The sequence below is a fragment of the Vanessa tameamea genome, chromosome 27 (assembly GCF_037043105.1).
Source record: "Vanessa tameamea isolate UH-Manoa-2023 chromosome 27, ilVanTame1 primary haplotype, whole genome shotgun sequence".
NCBI classification, from domain to species: domain Eukaryota; kingdom Metazoa; phylum Arthropoda; class Insecta; order Lepidoptera; family Nymphalidae; genus Vanessa; species Vanessa tameamea.
The window spans coordinates 7,192,640-7,212,801 of NC_087335.1; the positions used below are offsets into that span (position 1 = coordinate 7,192,640).

Sequence of the window (20,162 nt, forward strand, 5' to 3'; positions counted from 1 at the left end):
GTTTCTAAATGGACAAAACATGTCAAATAGTTACAGTGTAACAGAAGGACAGGCCTCGATTCGTCTTATTATAATTTATTTATGTATCTTTACTGATATTATAAAACTGAAGAGTTCGTTGGTTCGTTGAACGCACTGTGGTGCTCAATCCGCAACAAATATTTGATATCAACAGTTGCTATGCTATAACCGTAATAGACCTGCTGAACCCATTAACTACTGTTCCGATCAAAAAATAAATTTGAACGGTAGATAGCCCATTTATCGAATAAGGCTGTAGGTTATATTCCATAATGTTACGACCAATAGGAGCGAAGAATCAATGAAAAATATTGCAAAAAAAAAACAGGTGGAAATTATTCCTTTTGAGATCTTCGACAGAGTAAAGAATTAAAGATTCGCGAAAATAATTTATGATAGAATAGTGTAATACAGCCGAGTGAGGTCGCGTCGAGCAGCTAGTGTTACATATATTACCTCTTCATATAACCAAGTAACATTCTCGCAAGGCATACAGTAAGCGAGTAAAATATGTTGATTGACACGCAAATGGGCTTTCAGTGTCTTCGATGATACATTTAATCCAGAGGAGGGGATCTGATTTCTCATGCTTAAATTGTATTTGTACTCAGCGGTAAAGTATCGCGAGGAAATTTTGACATATGACCCATTTCTAGAAAAATCTTTTCCACGTACATACATACAAAGTAACTTTACGTATAGTTTAAAAAAAAAAATTATGTCACTTTATTTTGTATAAGTATATTTTCTTGCCTTTAAAGGCGAAATGTTACATTTCTAGAAAATAAATGATTATGATTACGTTTATACTAGAACATCATATTACCGAAGTACTGGGAAGTTACTTTAGATAGAGATGAACGGAGGCCGAATCGCTGACCCAAATTTAATGGGAAGACGGTAAGCTAATAATGATCTAATAAGGCTTATTCATTTTACAGAACACCCTATATATTCTTCCACATAAAAATATATTAAAATGAACTGTAGTAATACTTTTGTAACCTTCAAGAATAAAGGTTCTTATATGAAATATTTCTTTATAGCGTGTATGGAAACAAATGGCGCTACACATTACTGCTTAGTTTGTCAAATAAATAATGACGTCCTGACCGAATTTCGCTCACAGCTGGTTATCGCAGTGTGTATAATGAATGCACTTGTTACTTGGTGGCAGGGCTTTGTGCAAGCCCGTCTGGGTACGTACCATCCGCTCATCAGATATTCTACCACCAAATAGCAATACTTCGTATTGTTGTGTTCCGGTTTGAAGGGTGAGTGAGCCAGTGTAACTACAGGCACAAGGGACATAACATCTTAGCTCCCAAGGTTGATGGCACATTGGTGTAATATAAGGAATGGTTATTATTACTCACAGCGTCAATGTCTATGGGCGGTGGTGATCACTTACCATCAGGTGGCCCATTTGCCCGTCCTCTCACCTATGACATAAAAAAAAACTCAAATGTATGATATAGTGATGGAGGTCTATAGCCTATTCCCTTATTAGTTAGTCTCATTGGAATGTGAATCAGGGATACGACCAGAAGGAGATATGTAGGGCCGAAATCTTTAGTTTCATTTTAAAGAACGGACATGTAACACCGTTAATTCCCTAGTTATTTCTTGGACCGCTACTGAAATGTCCTAATTGAAAATCTTATCAGTTTTATAGCCCAATTCGTTATTTTAACGTCACTGAAGCAACGAGGCCATGATGGTCTTTTTTTCTTATATGATAGGAATGTAAATAACATAGCCTCCATCCAAAAACATTGGCACTCAAAAATATATACAATTGCGTCAACGACTCCATGTTCCCTTGAATTCAAACATAGCAAAGTATTGCTGTTTAATCAGACTGCCGAGAGAGTCTCGTATATAACCGTAGTGCTAGTGGAACTAAGACTCGTACAAATGTTTGACATTCTTTCCAACCGTATGTTCGTTTATTAGTATTCATAGTGGCATACGCTGGTGATATTGACTCCGGCCCAATATTTTATTCAATTATATGTAAAACCTTCTCCTTATTGTATTTTTCGATACGAATTCTTTAGTGACATGTAATTCAACAAACCAACGTACGCTGCTTCGCTCGTTTCTCATTCGCTAGAAGGTGGACGTTCAACAGAATGAATGTAATTAATTAAGAAGGTTCTAGTGTTTTTGTTTCATTTCTGTATTTTTGAAGTAATTTTACAGGATTCAATTGAAACTATAGAACCGGAGGAAGATTCCGTTGTTGGTATTTCATTTAGATTAGGACATTGTTTTTTTTTTTTTATATTTTACCATTCGGCAGTACTTTTTTGCTTTCGACACAATAAAATAAAATTGCGTTGATTTTAGTATCATCATTTTTATTTGTATAGGCAAAAGGCCTTATTCAAAATAATTCACGTGTAAATGTTATAATTTTCTGTCAATTTTGTGACAAACGAAGACTCTTAAAGAAAATTCATGAAGTTCTAAGATTTTTCTGTTATGATTTAGGAAGTCTTCCTATTGTTTCAGTTTACAATAAACGCATTAATTTCGTTCAAAAATATGTATGGTGAGAATTTTGATACGCAATACTGCTATTAGTCTTTAATATTATATAATCATAATAAATAATTTAATATTATAATGGATAATATTTCTATCAATTGGCCCATAGATAGGTATGAATAAAATAACAAATATATATTAGCACTTATAATTTTTAATTCATTAATGTTATATATGTACAAACAATATTTCAAATCAAAGCAAAACTGTCACTTATAAAAGATGGTTGCTATTTAAAGCGACGATGCTAAATGTCAAGGCATGCTACACGTGGATTCGTAGGCAGTTCTCTCTGAATCGATACGATTGTCGTTTCGGTAAAAGTGTCGTAACTTACTGACATTAGAAATATTTATTTATGCTGTTATATTATAGTAGTTTATCGTTATAGCTTTGAAAAATTATACAAGATTTTTCCCGCGTTAAATCTATATATAAACAATAATAAACATATACAAACTTGAAATTTGGCAGATAGATTCCTTATAGCTGTAGACATTCGCTAAAAATGGATTTTACGAAACTAAACTAAAGCCGCAGGTTCAGCTAGTTCGAAATAAAATTACTGTTACCGATTTAACGTAAATGGAAGATTTGTGTCAATTTTGTATTTATTTCAATCTCAGTATTATAAGGTTTATAAAATTAAATGAATAATAAAAAAAACTATACCGTGTGCCCGTATATTTATTATTAGAATTTATAATTGTTGTTCACGATCTAATTTGGTGTTTACACATAAAAAGCCTTTCGAAAACAGGAAGGTTTAACGCCCGTATGTTTCTGTTTTTGTTCGATTAATAGAATATTTTAAGAATATACAATATTTACGTGTTATGGTTAAATACTTGCAGAGGTGTAAATATAATAATTTTACATGTTGACTAGTAAATTAGTTACTGTTTAGAAGAATATATTAAATATAGTAGTTTTGCGGAGGGCACCGGCCCCTTCATATGATGAAGCGGCTTTTTGTGATAATATTGATCGAGTACCGTGTACTTCTAACGTAAAAAGGTTTCAAGAGCTTCCGTCACGTTCATAGAGTTTCAAGAGATCCATGTTATTTGAGGACATACTTAATTTCAATCTTTTATTTTATATGAAATTTCATTCGTGAAATGTTTATCGCTAATTTGGGAAAGTTCATGTCAAAATCGACGAATTTTGTTATATATATTATCTTTTGGGTCCAGTTTAAACCGGTTCTGAGTCTGTATACGTTATGTAGACGGAACACGTGTCAAGAGTGTGGTATACCACACTAACGCGCGAAAACTAAAGTTATACACCGAGACTATCTACAAGGTGGTATAGCGTAGACATACGTATGTTTGTATGTAGAACAGGACACGGGTGAGAATCACGAGTGAGAACTTTGGAAAATATTGTGAGTACCTAATTCTGTCATAGAAAAAGAAAAGATAGGATAAGATGATGATGAAAATAGGACAGACATGTTCGTGAGCGAAATGCAATAAATGAAAGATCCTGCGAAGGCAATTTTTTGTGAGAAAGGCTTTTCTTCGCAGAAATACGGCTTTTCCTAAGTCATTTATGAGGGTGGTGTAGCATAACTTAACAGCAGCTTAGAAATATTTGTTTCTATACCATGTATTTAAAAAATCTGATAAATCGTACAAAATATATATATTTTTTATTTTTCCGTGATACCATTATATGGGAAATAATAATTTATCTGTTTATTTATTTATCGAAACTCGGGTATAATGTAATATTCAACAAGTGAAAACAGTTTATAGAATTCGATCATTAGTTCTGGAGATTACGCCATACATACGAACAAACAAATTTTACCTATTTGTCTAATATAGGTAGATAATTGTCTGCGATATCTAATGAAGATCTGATATGCAAGTGGTATTGAGAATATTTCATGATCATCATCATCAAGTCATCAGCGTTTTCTCGCGCTGCTGATAAATCCATCGTCCTCTTTTAACTAAGCGTAAAGCTATGGATGGGATGAGAACAATGGGGGTTTTACTGAAGTAGTCAATTAAATTTATGACTTACCAAAATGGTACTCCATTCCTGCAGTTATTTATTGTTTATTTATTGGGTATTTACTTGAACTAGTTTGTGGTTTTGAGTTGTAAGGAATCTTTGTTCGAGTGTTGAATTTTAAGGGTTCTTTTTTAGACAGTCATGATAATATTTTTATGGAAGGCAGACGAGCAAATGGACCTTCTAATTGTATATCACCTCTTCTTCAGATAGGGGCACTGCTTGGATTAAGTGCCCTACTGCGTATTCATGTTATATCTTCTGTTGTCTGTACTTAGTTCACTCACAAACCAGAACAGATATAAAGTTTTAAATAATGAAGGGTCCTAGACCTAGGTTAGAAGACGGCAATAGTAAGTGAAGATTCGAGTTCAAAACCAGGCAAGCTGTGCTGAGTTTAGAACTGGTAACGGAAGTCATCATCAGGAAACCTCACGTTTATCCTCTGACCCGCATTAGGGAAGCGTGCCGAAGCGTATAGACTCCTTCTCGAGAGTAGAGAAGGTTTGACATTACAGCTTGCAATGTCTAAAGCATATTTCATACTCCTCTTAAAAATGTATGGTCCAGAATAATTTCTCCCACGATGGACCGTGACATATTGATCTACAGAATATTCTAGATTACAGGAAGATTGTCTTCCGATATTTTTTTCTAGTAATGCTTAATATTGCATGACCTTCCATTTTTAGTGAACGGTTAATGAAAAAATTGCTTACCACGCTCACCACGCTCATATTTTGTTCAACGCGCTTTCCGAAGAATTCGTTTTATATTCATAAAGGCTTGCATAACATATGCTTATGTGTATAAATCAAATGAAACCGCGCAAAGGAGCTAGTTATTCGATAAGGAAATTCTATAATACAAAAGAACTACGCAACTCGAATAGCGTCTCTAATGCTATTAGGGTCATAACGATGCGCTTGTTAGATTTTTTATAGAGACTTAATACATTATGTCAGGATATTTTAAGAATAATTTCTATTTCTTTGTATATATAATAGTAACTTTGTATATTGATAATTGCAAAAACACAATTCATATATTCATTTAACAAGCAATAACAATTATACTATATAACAAAATTATATCGTACCTTAAATGTTAGCAGCAACTAACTTGGTCCAGGATCAAAGTGAAAAGTAAAAGTCAAGTAAAGTAAAAGTGTTCTGTACCGAGCTTCCATCACTTATATAAGCCTCACTACAAATCACGTGACTCACAATATTGAACGGAAAAGTCAAAGTACCCTCTTATTTAATATCAATGTTATCAATACAATTCAAAAATAACTTAAATTAAATTATTGTTATTACGGAATTGATTAAAACATACAATACATAGCGTAAGCCTTGTTTGTAATCGTATTATTATTTATTTATTTCTTACTTAATCTGACACGCTCGTTAAAAGTTTTAATGAAATAACTGAAGTTAACCACGAGGTGAATAATAAATGTAAATAAAACCCGTATGTGAGTCTGTGCGTGTTTGTATATATTTAATTATAAACTGCATCTTCTAGTATACATTTTATTTACATTGGTTATATGAAGAATTTTCAGCAGTACTAAAAATCGTCTCCCCTTTCCATACTATAAATATATTAAAAGCAATGTCGTGTCTGACTGAAATTCGTTCATTGATATATCAGTTTTATCCTGGAGCAACTTATTTTAAAGCCCAATTAAGAAATTCAACAAAAAAAATGAATGATCATTGGTCGGTGCTAACCGATAACGTAATAAAACAACCAATAAGCGAGCAGTATATAGTTTGATTAGTGAATCCTGCTCGTAATTTCAAAAAGTCTATCGATAAATTATATTTGTATGTATGTTCGATGTCGCGGGCCGTTAGTTTGTATATACCTTACGAGAGAATGTCTATTTTAATAAATATTGCCTGCAAGTCTGATCACCTGTCCATTTCCTGTTTATTTAAATTGGAAGTTTTTACAAGCATTTCTGAATCGAGTCTATTCTGAGCAGTATACATTGATCTTCATTAATTTTAACACTTTCTAAGACAATAAACGCCTATTGACATCATAACAATTACTTATGTAATTGTGTCTGTAGTTATATCAACTATGATAAATATAATATAATGTGGTATTTATATTGTCCGAGAATGTCCTCGGATTGGTCAAAAAAGGGAAAGTCCCGATTGCGAAGACCACGCGTGTAGAGTTGCGGGTTTAGTGTTGTGAATAATACGTTTCCAGAGCAATAGGATCTCGTCTCGCATTACCGTCTATATTTCTTGCATGTTCTCTTTGTCGTGCAATGTGAACAAGATACATAGCTCGATTTAGGTATGGCAAAATCGCTTTGAGATAGATAATCTCATACCCATATATTGTTCGGGTAAATTTAAAAGATTTCGACTCGATACTGATTTATATGATCTGCCAATGTCTATAGACGGAACCAATGATGTTTTTTTTTTAAATATTTAATCATTATTGTTTTTTTTAAGATTTCTATGAAAACTTATAACTCTTCAAAATCTATAATTAATTGTTGAATTAACTTATTTTTATTCGATTCTTAGGAAAGTACTATTAGTACTGTACTGCTTACCCAGTTTCTATGCGATGTCATAAACAACTATCAACTTCGCCATTGCCCCAAATCTTTATTATTAATGTGAAAAAAGCTTTGTCTGTCTGTATGTTGCTGTGTCAAGGTCAAACAACTGAATACAATTTGATGAAATTTTTGGTATTAAGTAAGCTTGAACTTCAAGGAAGTTCATAGGTTACTTTTTTATACCTAACACCTGACGACTAACCCCCTAAAACACGAGATAAGCCGCGAGCGACGACTAATAATGATTAAACAAACACAACCGCGGCTTATAAATATTACCATTATACACGAGGAAGGTGAAATATTTCGGATATCGATGTCGAGATAATAAACAGCACAAGGACTTTGGTAAGTGGGGATCGGCTTACTTTTGATGTACGCCGGTGTTGGGTAACGGAGGGGAAGTAAAAGATGTTGACGTCTCAATAATCAGTCGTAGAAGGGTCGGATAACAACGTTGCAGATTTATTTGTGAATCCCCTGAAAAAAACTTTACGTTTGAAAGATAATATTCGATAACAACACAACATAACTTGTGTAAGTCTAACAACGTATCAATGAACGTTGAAAAATTAAGAGAATTTTATACAAAACTAGTTTACGCCTGTGGCTTCTGCCGTGTGCGTTGGCGGTGTTTTTGTAACCCTAACAATTGAAATTATCGGTTGAGTAGTTAAACGTAATAATTAAAACAAAAAATAAATCTTTTTCGCATTTATAACATTGGCTAGAATTACCTAAAGAAAACAAATATTGCCTAAAAGCCATATTCATATTTCACAATCTTCCTTTACCATTCACGCCTTCGTATTTCATGCCTACATCAAGCATATGTGCATGATATAGGCATGTAATAGGCATATAATATTTAGTTCATTATAAGTTACGGTTACGGTAGGCGAAATAATTTGCCATTAAATAAACAAAAAAAAATTGATGTTCACGGTACGCCCGACGCATTTGAAACATTGAAATTGATGGTTATTAAAATATTTTGTTATTAAAGTATATCAATAAATAAAAATAAGTAAAATAAAAAAAATATTATAATAAAAAAAATATACTTTTACTTGATATTTAAATATGGACATATATAATAATGCATTGAGGTATTTAATATGACTGTTGCACTTCATGCAACTTTTGTTAAGCTATCAAACTTAATTTTAAGTATTGGTGTGCAATAAAGAATAAATAAATTAAATAAAAATAATATGTCTCATTCCCGTTAGCTGTCACGGTATACGATTCAGTCACGTCTAGCCCGCGCAAAAAGAAATTTTACATCAAAAAGCCGTTAAACAAAAACAATTTAATTGAATACTATTAGTAGCAGTCCCTCAGTCAGTTAGCTCAAATACGTGTATAAATTTGAATATCGCTCCAGGTTCCTCCTTCATATTGAATCAAAATGAACAGCTGCTTGGTTCTGTGTTCAATTTCCATTAATCAGATATTGCATTCCGAACGGATACTTATATATTCTACGTATATGTGTATCTAGATTCGTTTCAACGCCGTCCGTGTGTTTTGGAACGAAATGAACTACTAAAGCAAAGCTGCGACGAGGACATGCAATTCGTTCATTCCTTTGTGTCGAGTACGCGGATGGTTTTAGATGTGAAATTTTAGGCAGTGTATCAGAGGAGCAAATAACTTCACCTTTACCAAACTGTTCACGTTTATTAAGTTTTCGTAATGAGATTTAAAAACTCAGAGAGCTAGCAGAGATGGCTCAGTTAACGGAACACGTGAAACTCAACAAAGATCTCGTGCCTAAATGTGAGCAAGCACCATTTAGTTCTCGGGTATTTAGTTTCTCCTTCGAAATCATCGTGCTCGGCGTTGACGGAAGGTTGCATAAAATATACGATTATAACAAATTTAGCGACAGAAAGATTGAAACACACTTGATATTTATCTGTTATAGTTTATGGGAAAGGTAGGGAGATTGGAAATAAGTTATACCTACTCCAAATATATAGAAAGTAGTCTTTTATGAAAGAGGTACCCGGTAAAAAGTTGTGTTTGGATGTTTTCCTTGAAAAGAAATAAAAGATGTAAAGTTTTTATATTTATTAACAACCAAAAGGCAAGAGACCTTCAAATTAAATGTTTTTATTTAATAAATTAATATTGTGTAAAACCTACCTTAGGTTAGTGATAGGATTTTGAGCTAGCTGGTCTGTGTAGGTACCACTCACTCGTCAAATATTCTAGTGCTAAACAAGCAATGCTTAGCATTGCTGTGTTCAGGTTGGAAGCTGATTGTGCCAGTGTAACTACAGGCACAAGAGACATAATATTATACAAAAAAAATCCTCTTGAAGCAAGGGAGCATAGATGTAAATTATTCAATTTCATGGTAAAACTGTAAAATATACAAAATGGCCAATTACATTATTAACAAAGCCGACCCTTCTATTGACACAACTCAAATCGACCAGAATATAAATTGAAATATAATTCAAATAATTTGAGTTATGTAAGCTTTTATCACTTATTTACATTTTGATCAAAACTTCAATATCGTTGCTAAGGTTCGCAGAAAGTTAACGAAATAAAATTACTGTAATATAAGACTTTTATTTCGAGGAATTTTCTCGTATTCATGAAATTACTAAACTTGAGCTCGCTTTAAGATTTTCTATCTAAATACTAAAGGTATTGAAACTCTTATTATAAAATTATATCTGAATTTCAAACATTGAATGTTTAAGATTCAAATTGAAGTTTTAAATATTATTTTTGGAAGTAAATAAAGGCTAAATAAGACATTATTGTAGCTTACTTTGGTAATACAGAATTACTTTTAAACTATTTTATTATTAGTGGACATATCCCAAAACACACTAATTGAATATTAGTGATCGAGAGTTTCAGTGTCGTTGTACCAAATTTCAATCGTAAAAAAGGTTTAACGTCTTCTATAAATGGTGGTACATCGAAGTTCTTTCTTTCATTGCTACATATTGTAACAGAAAATTTAGTACATTACTTTTAAGTATTCAATATATCCTATATCCTATACAAGACTACACAAGATCTCTTACCACGAGGATTAATCATTCAAATTTCATTCCTGTAAACACAAATAGTTCGGTTGATAATAATTACTGTATTATAAAATATACAACTTATTTCAAGATAATATATATTTTTATTAGTATTAAGTTATAGACAAAATGCTAAAAATTGTTATCGACCGAAAAATTCACATTAAATATTTAGGTACAGGCAAAGCTTTCTGCTCATCCTAACATTTTGGTATGTATTGCTTACGATAATTTTGTATAAACTGTTAAAGTTTCAGTTTTCAAAGTATCTAAGGATAAATTATATAATGATACTGATGAAAAATATAAATTTGATAATTACAATAATAATATTAAAACGAATGAAGTTATTCGAGAAACTGAAACTGTAATGGAAGCTTTATTTTTATAATAATACTTATATTTCTTTACCCGCTTTCAACTTATACTATCTAGCTTTTCTACATAGCTATTTTATGCATCCACTACAGTGTAATATTAACATACAGATGTACACCCGGAGAGTGGAAAGGTTAACCAAATTTTGCTTCAAGCTAGTATATTTTCATACGAAAATTGCGATACGCTGCTTTTTTAGATAGCGTATTGCTTAAAAAGAATATTTCAAGTGTCCAAATGCATAATAATGTAATGAATATTCTAATTTGAAGATATAATGAAAATAATTTAAACAAAATTTGGTAAACCTTCCCTCGTCTTCAATGTACAATAATATATAAGCATTGATTTATGAGTTAGTAATCTTCCATGCACATATAAAACTAAAGACAAACACACTCTGAAATGTTTAGTGAGAGACGTAGATCTCAATGTGGAGAATCAAACAGAAAACATTGAAATGAAGACAGCAGAATTGACAACAAGCAAACATGCAGACAAGAAACACAAGACACAGTTAAAAAAAAATGTCTCAGCAAACACAGAAATACGTTCAAAATAAGGAAAAACAGATGGATACATTTTTGTTTATTATATCCGTTATATTTTTGTAGCTTTTATAACTATCGTGGAATTGGCATGCACAGTTAACGCTATGCGAGATGAAACAGTAATATGGACATTTTAAAGAGTTGGAAAAGGATGAAATAAAGAGTGTGGTCGTCTTTTTATATGTGCAGGGAAGTGACGGTGGGACGGTCGGTGCGAAGATACGCTTGACACATTTCAAATCACGGTAAGTGTGTCATTAGGCCAGAATGGATTTACTAATTTAAGCTTTAGACCTATGTCTTTTAGAGCCATATTCATTTGTCATACCATAATTGGGACCTCATGGATGATCTTTTCGTTATTGTTCTAATATTTTCGCCCACTTAGTTTAATGAAACTTTTTTTTCTTTTGCTGTTTCTTTTATAATATATTTTTTTTTTAATATTACTTTGCTTTGTTTTTATCTTAACTCAATTATTCTGGTGTATTTTATTGAATTCTGTTTAAATTGTATATATTTTTGTAAAGTTATTTAATAAAAAATAAATGATCACTCTAATATTGTAACAACAGTGTTAATTTATATTGTATTTTATTATTAGTATTGTCAAGAAATTCATTATATTGTCATAAAACTTCTATTTAAGGTTTTGAAAGAAAAACACTCCTATGGCTTTGACGCCTATTGAAATTTGGAATCATAAAATAATAAATTGTATGATTCGGTCTACAATCCAGAGGATATATCTTAAATATATTAGACGTTTTGTATGATTTAGTTTAATAGCATCGACTTCTGTGCTAATGTAGGCGATAAATACATATTATTCAACCCCCAATTTTCCTTGTGTATTATATATTATTACTTTCCAGAATATATAGCTTCATATTAAATGTCTTGCTTGCATTTGATTGGCTGTCTTCGTATCTTTTTTTTTTTTACTTTAAATAACTTATGCGAAAAAATGATCTCTTCCTCGTAATCTTCTAGAATATATTTCTTGCGTGCTTCGAATTATCATAAAATAGATGGAATCACATGAAATATTGCGTGAGAAGTGTCATTAAAAATAATATGATCTAAATTTAACAGTGGCAATAATTGATACATAAGTAAAAGGTTATGGAACAGCTGTTTATGATGGTATGATGATAACTGAGCACTCTCCATCCATCCACATGACATAGTCAACGCTATTAAGATAAGCTTCATGTATCAATATTGCTCTGGCTTTAAACAGCTTTGTAAACAAATGTTTTCTATTTCCAGTGTCAGAAGACGTCCAGCCAACACAGCGAAGTGCACCACTCCTGCAGTCTCCTCAGTACACTGGCGGAAGACCACAGCCATACAGTAAGTAGAATTAGTATTTCTATTGGAATTGTTCTATTGAAACGTTGGAAAGACTGACGAGTAAATTACCCTCTACTGTTAAATGGTCACCAAATAGTATAAATATGATATAATTGCTGGTCGATTATAAATCTCTTAAGTAGAGAAAATACAGTCTCGTCATATAAGTAGGATATTTCAGATTTCTTGAAGACTAACACAATGCAGACAAAATATATCAGTCGACGTTTAAATTTAATATTAATTGATTCTTGACATTCTTGATTTTTTTAAATATATTGTTTCATACTTGATATACGAGATACCATTAAAAAAAAACCTTCACGCAAGTGCATTAACACCAATGGTACTTTTCCATTATTCCGAATGAACGGTGCGTGAACGCGTCGCACACGAACATAAGCCAGCATAACATTTTGTGTAAGATTTGATAACGATTATGAATCTAACACATTTTAAACAAAATAACGCGGCAACGATACTTCTAAAATTCAAGATGAGAGAAGTAATTCAAAACATAGATGATTACCGATAAACATTTTCTATTATACTTCATACATAAATATTTGTAGTCCCAAAAATGCCAATGATAATATACATTTTATGACAAAATTAACTTTACAAGAGCAATATGAAACTGACCTAGTGTTACTTGTTATCTAATCAATTAGTGGTGAATTTCTGATCTACTTCTGGAACTTTCCAGATAATTCTAGTAGAAGTAGGGCGACAAAGTTGTTAGAAGTTTGAACGGTTCCTGAAGTCGATGTAACTTTTGTGCATGGCTCTAAGAATCGCACTAAACTTTGACAAGATGATACCATTTGGACTTTGAAGAGTTAACACGTTTTTACCTAGAAAAGTTTAGAGTTTTATTTTAGTATAATGGATATTCAAAGAATAGAATTTAAAATGATAATTAATTTAGTATTTTCAAATTTATTGTTTACTAATATTACTGTTTTTTCGTAAAAAGATTTAAAGTCAAAAGTCTCACTAATTTCTTATATATCTATCCTGTTTTACACATTGAGTTTATTTGAACTTGGTATTTCTTTCAACTGTTGGTCTGTTTACGTTATAGTGACCGCGTTTTCACTAGACATTTTTATATTTTTTCCTATGTCATAATTTTTTATACGTATTTGTATATAAAAAGTTTCGTTTAATGTTATTATTGTTCAATAAGTCCGCGAATTGTTTATATATTCTATTAAAGATGAGATGCATAATGCAACAAGTGAAGTGAAAAATAATACGGCTCCATAAATAGAGAATCTCTCTCGACAAAAAGATATCGTCGCGCCGCTGAGCATCCGAGCGAGAAATTAGCGTAACGCTTTGAATAAAACGTTAAAAATTTAAATGAAGCTGATAGGTGCATGTACACTCTTATATAACACATGAGAATAGTTGCTACGGTAGTATGATTTTACCTATCTGAAGTAGTTACGCACGAGTAAAATTAGTCGTGGTTCCGTGATGCTCGTTTAAATAGTGATGCGTTCAAATTTTTAGAACTGCTGGTGGCCGAAAATTGAGTCGTGATTTTTTATGTGACAAAAAATGTATAAAAACTAGATATTAGTCGGAAAATTTAAAAACTATTCTGGATGTTCGCGATAATTCTATATTCTTCGGTTAAGTCATTAAGGAGGAGAAGAATTACGAGCACACACGTCGGAATTTAGGGTTTAAAGATTAGATAGAAAAATGGACCTACTCTATGTCTCGTTGGTGCTTCTATTTAGATAGGATCGCTCGCTGTCCATATGGAAACTATACGTGATGCGATACATTAATTAAGTTTTAAGTAAAAATGCTTCTAAACGTTCGACACCTTGATAATTGTCCATTAAGGAGACGAAACGAAAGTGCACAATGCGAATTGACCGAACCACAAATCTGAGGATTTCAGTATCTCAATATCTCAAAGCGAAATTGTGTAATTTGGTTGGATACTCTATTTTCTATTATGGTCTCAATCTAGAGCGTACTAGCTCTATGTGTTACTTATTCCCTCTACGTGGGATTCTGACATGCACTATATTTGGTACTGGATTTTCTAGACACATATCCGATTTAGTTCCGCAACTGAATGTTAAAACTCGCCATTTATTATGAACTGAACTTGTTACTGTACTTTCTTCTAAGTTTGTTTTTTGAATAGTGCTATTAGATTACCAATATTTTTTAAAATCTTCTATTACCAGGTTTAGAGATGGATCGGAAAAAAATATTCAATTGATCGAGATTTTTATTAATGTAAGTTTATTTAAAAATAAAAATTATGGATATATTCGTAGTGTCCGGTTTCTATATTTAACGAATCGTTTTCTGCAGCAGTCGATCGTTTTACAGCTACGAAAAACGAGTCGTAACTCCCATACTTCTGGCTTCAATACTTAATAAACTTTTTCTATATAGTCGCTTACGGATTACGCCTCGTAAAAAAAGATTAAATAACAGGAGAGGAGAACTTAGTCCAGTTGTGAAACATCCTTTTTGAGTGTTGATTCTACTAACGGTAAGCAAAACGAGTCGTTTCTCCAGTCGTTGTATAGTAACCAGGCATAAATTGTAGTCTGACATTTTCGTTTGGACATGGTCAATTCATTATGGTCGTGATTAATTTAATTCTAGTAAAACGAAATATTTTCTGAACGTATATAATACATTTTTTATAACCATCATGCATCATGCACCACAAATAATTCGATCCATTTTATCTGCATTATGATACCTGCATTGAATCGAATAGGAATATCAATTAGTAGAAACATTTGAACCGTATTCGTTCCCTGTAATAACTTCATGAATAAAATATTCTTTTACATGGTTCACCTGTCCCTCACGAAACGGTTGAATTGAATTTTATAGAAGCTCCTCTATTTCACCTTGGAACTTTACTATTGTTATGGTAATAAAAATACATTTATTTATTTTGCTTTATTCATCCTTTATGTAATTGAAAAATATAAAAGTGTCTTAGGTTTTAGGTGTAGAAAATGTCCTTTGTCCGTCCTTCCTTGGGGTTCAAGCTTACTTCGTACCTTTCACCAAATTCGATTCGATGGACGTGAAAACTTAAAAAATAGACAGAATGTCAGAATAGTTCCTTTCGCACTCATGATATTAGTATCGCCGATTAAATTCTTATATGATAGTATTTTATAATGTTTCTATTAACTCGCTCGAATTGAATATATAGTTCAGAATGTTTTTTTTATTTTTATTAAATAGTAGTATTACAAACCAGTGGTAGAATACGCGATGATAATGCAAGCAATAAACGTATATTATGTTAATTTATGAACAACAAGCTGAATAAGCGGCTTCCCCCCCCCCCCCCCGCCCCCCTTAGGGGTGGTATTTCGTAAAATCTGTCCTTCGCGGATGTCTATTAAGGAACGTACGTGCCAAATTTCAAGTCTGTAGACGTTATAGTTTCTGTGATTTCGTTATGAATCAGTGAGTGGTATTTCGCTTCTATATAGATTATTGTGAATTGTAAGATTCACCTTTTTCGGCAAAAACCTCCTCAAAATTTCTCCTCGCGTCTCGGTCCTGTACCAGGCGTGGTTATAGGGTTCCAGCTGTCGTCGATCCACCTCTTGTTAGACTTACCTCGATTTTTTATTTTAGTGTACAAATTTGTTACTATTTATGTCCGGTAGTTTTCGTATAAGACAGATCCACTTGGATTTCTTAACATTCTATATAAAAGATTTCAATTTTATAGGCTTCTTTATTGAATATAATGGGTTCCAATTCCGCACCATTGATAACTTCATGTGCTTAATTTGTATTTAAAATTGAACTCGTGATCTGCGGTTAAAAAGGGTAACCTGAAAAAACCTTCATGTGATGAAGAAAATATTTGTTCCATTTCTTTCCACCGTGCGAGTATATACGTATGGAACAGCACGGTGGAATATACTCCAAAACTTCCCCTCATAAGTGGACGAGTTCTTTTTTTTCGCTTCGTACACGGTTTTATTCAGGTGTGTTATTTAAAGTAGCTTTTCTCGATCTAAATAGAACAGCTGTTCTAGTTTCGAAGTAGACTAGAAACCTAGTTTAAGCAAATTTTACAGGTGAAACGATTGTTTGAATATATTTAGTTAGAACGTAATTTTGTCTGACTATAGTTTATCTTACGTATTATCTAAAGCTCCTTCTTTGGGATTCGGTAACGAATTTTAATAAATAAGTTTTACAATTAAAGTCCAGTGATTAAACTTGTTGAATATTAACCGGCTTACTTAAATTAATATTCAACAGCAATACTTAGTATTTTTCTGTTCCGGTTTGAGGGATAAGTGAGCCAGTGTAACGACAGGCACAAGGGACATAACATTCTAGTTCTCAAGGTCGGTGGCGCGTCGGTGTTATGAGGAATGGACTTATTTAGGAGGAACTCACCGTCAACAAATGAGTTCTCGTGTGCTTATTTTGTGTTTATTAATACTCCTACATGCCGGTCAGATGACCACGCTTCGTACGTTTTTATATCAATAAACATGTTTAATCCGATATAATTGAATAAAGACATATTAATATACATTAGCAGGATGTAATTTCCCACTGCTGGGCTAAGGCCTCCTCTCCCTTTGAGGAGAAGGTTTAGAGCACATTCCACCACGATGCTCAAATGCTGGTTGGTGAAATACACATGAAGCAGAATTTCGTTGAAATTAGACACATGCAGGTTTCCTCGCGATGTTTTCCTTCACCGCCGAGCACGAGATGATTTATAAACACAAATTAAGCACATGAATATTCAGTGGTGCTTGCCTGGGTTTTGAACCCGAAATCATCGGTTAAGATGCACGCGTTCTAACCACTGGGCCATCTCGGCTCGATATGCATAATAAAGGGTTATATGTATGTACATAAATTGCCATGATTTCGCAATTTAATGGATTAACAAAGTAAAACCCTTAAAATACCTAAAACATTTATAGTAACGCGAAAACTTCCATGAATTGCGAGGCGTTGTGACGAGTCCAGCGCTTCCCTTAAATAATTCATACCTCTGTTACCGACTGTAACGCTCGATGCGAATTTGAAAATTTTGCGCGACACACGAATTTCACCGGAAATATGAGATACAGTTTAGCGATTCGCGCTTCTATTGCATTATTTTTATGTAACGGTCAACAGATGGCAGAGTCGCGGGTAATTGGATTGAGGGTATAAAATTCATTCGTTTCGGTGGAAATGCATCTTTTTTTTTTTTTAATTGAATAATGTTTTCGGCTTTTATATATCCCTTATGCGTATCGCTTTTGTTTTTTAGAGATGCAAATCGAAATGTACTTTATTCAATAGTCGATAAGGTACGTTTTTGATTCGTCATTTCGTCTTAGGGTTCCGTAACCAAAGAGTAAAATGGTACTATTACTAAGACTCCGCTGTCCGTCCGTCTGTCGCCACGCTGAACCGTGAAAGTTAGACTTATGACATTTTCACAGATAATAATGTATTTCTGTTGCCGCTATAACAACGAATACAAAAGAAAAGAATAAAATAAATATCTAAGGGGGCTCACATACAACAAACGTGATTTGATGTGCCGTTTTTATATATAATGGAACGGAACCTTTCTTGCGCGAGTCCGACTCGCACTTTACGTTTTATTTATTATTGATACTATATGAATAATTTATTTTCATTTGAATTTTCTATATCGTGCATGAAAACCGTCAATTACTAATACCCTGTATTTTTCTACGATGGTTTATCGAAATATACGTCTCGTTCTGATACGTATCCGTGTTTGTACTGACAAAGGATATGATAAGGCTCAGTACTGATAAGGATAGAATAAGGCTTAGTTTTTGTGTCAATGGTTATGCCATTAATATCATCACTCACAGAAACTACATCAACATAAAAACTATTCCCTTGGAGGATATCAGTCACTTGTCGTAAGTTGTTTTTCAATAAGAAGTCAGATGATCAACTTCTATAAGCACTTTTGAATTGTAATGTTTTATAATTGAATTAAACGTAAAAAGACCCGTTTGAAATCCATATTTTAACGATAAGTTTTTTTATTTTGAAGGATAAGATTTGCTGTTTGTTTACCGGCACGAAGGACATAACAAGATCCTATGGTTAATGGTACAATGATGTCATAATTAGAGGTCTGTCCTCCTTACGTTGACAATGACTTAGCGCAAGGTGCATCTGTTGGTAACTGGTCACCACTGTCCATAGATATTCGCACCAAGAAATATTTACTGTCCTTTTCATTGCGCTTTCATCGATGTCACGTCACTTAACCTTGGGGACTAAGACGTGATGTATCTCACCTGTCTGTAGGTACACTGTCGCCCTTCAAACCTGAATCGAACAATAGCGTGAATTGCTATGGTAACATTTTTTTATAGTACTTCGATAATTTCATTTCTATCCATAAATATAATAAAATTGGAGTGTCTGTGTCTTGTGACATTAATAAAACCGATTTTTACTAAATATATATGTATGTATACACGGTACATATACGAAAATAACTTTTTTTTTTTTCAACATTTGTCTGTCTGTTGGTTGGACTGATTATGATGGGACTTTCACTGGCGCATAGCTGATGTAATAAGGAGTAACTTAGGCTACAACGATAACTTTTTTGTTAAATTCGAACGCGCACGAAGTCGCGGGCGCAGCTTATATTCAATATTAACAAAGACATTTGAAATATTCTGTATAACTATTTCGAAAAATTGATTTCATGTTCTCCCAGTCCATTGTACTTTTATTGTTGATTTATAGTATAATCGTGAATATCATACAATGTATGAGTTCAAATCCGCTCATTATACCGAATACATTATAACACTCGTATGAATGACAATTTTCATTTCCACCATAGACAACGGTGTATCAGGTGTGGTCGTTTGTCTGTGCTCGTTTCTGTCAACTTTTATTTATTACGGTTATGTTTAATTGTGATATAGGTTCTGTTTGTTGAATATATTCACTTGGTGGTGAGGCTTTGTGCAAGCCCGTCTGGGTAGGTATCACCCACTCATCAGATATTCTACCGCCCAACAGCAGTACTCAGTATTGTTGTGTTCCGGTTTGAAGGGCGCGTGAGCCGGTGTAACTACAGGCACAAGGGACATAACATCTTAGTTTCCGAGATTGGTGGTACATAGGTGATGTAAGGAATGGTTAATATTTCTTACAGCGCCATTGTCTGTGGGCGGTAGTGACCACTTACAATCAGGTGACCTATTTGCTAGTCCGCCTACCGATATCATAAATATATATATATATATTGTTAGTTATATCTGGTACGAGTTTGAAGATATATGTTAGTTTTTTTCCAAGGGATTGTCAAATAATGATCGGATGTTTTATGATTTATTTCTTACGATAATATAAATTGACGCTGGTCACGTCGATGGCGTGTATAGTCTTACTTAAGTACGAGTTAAACAGCATAGTGCGACTTCTTTTATAATGATGTTATATACTCTAAACATTTCACGAAACGCGCTGTGTCTCTTAGTATAAGTTTTATTTATATTGGTTTAGTAGTTAAATCCGTTTTACTTTACGAAAAAAAGTATCCTCGTTTCTAAGTATTACTACGATCTGGTTAATTGGCAA

At 33.0% G+C, this 20,162-nt stretch overlaps 1 protein-coding gene across 2 annotated transcripts in view; it reads left to right on the forward strand.

The window, feature by feature from the left end:
- LOC113391955 (heterogeneous nuclear ribonucleoprotein L) overlaps positions 1–20,162 on the forward strand; it is a 385,528-nt gene that overhangs the window by 346,623 nt on the left and 18,743 nt on the right. For both annotated transcript variants that reach the window (XM_064219358.1, XM_064219359.1), the window contains exon 6: positions 12,456–12,539. In XM_064219358.1, the coding sequence (XP_064075428.1) occupies positions 12,456–12,539 (84 nt within the window). The remainder of the gene's footprint in view (positions 1–12,455; positions 12,540–20,162) is intronic.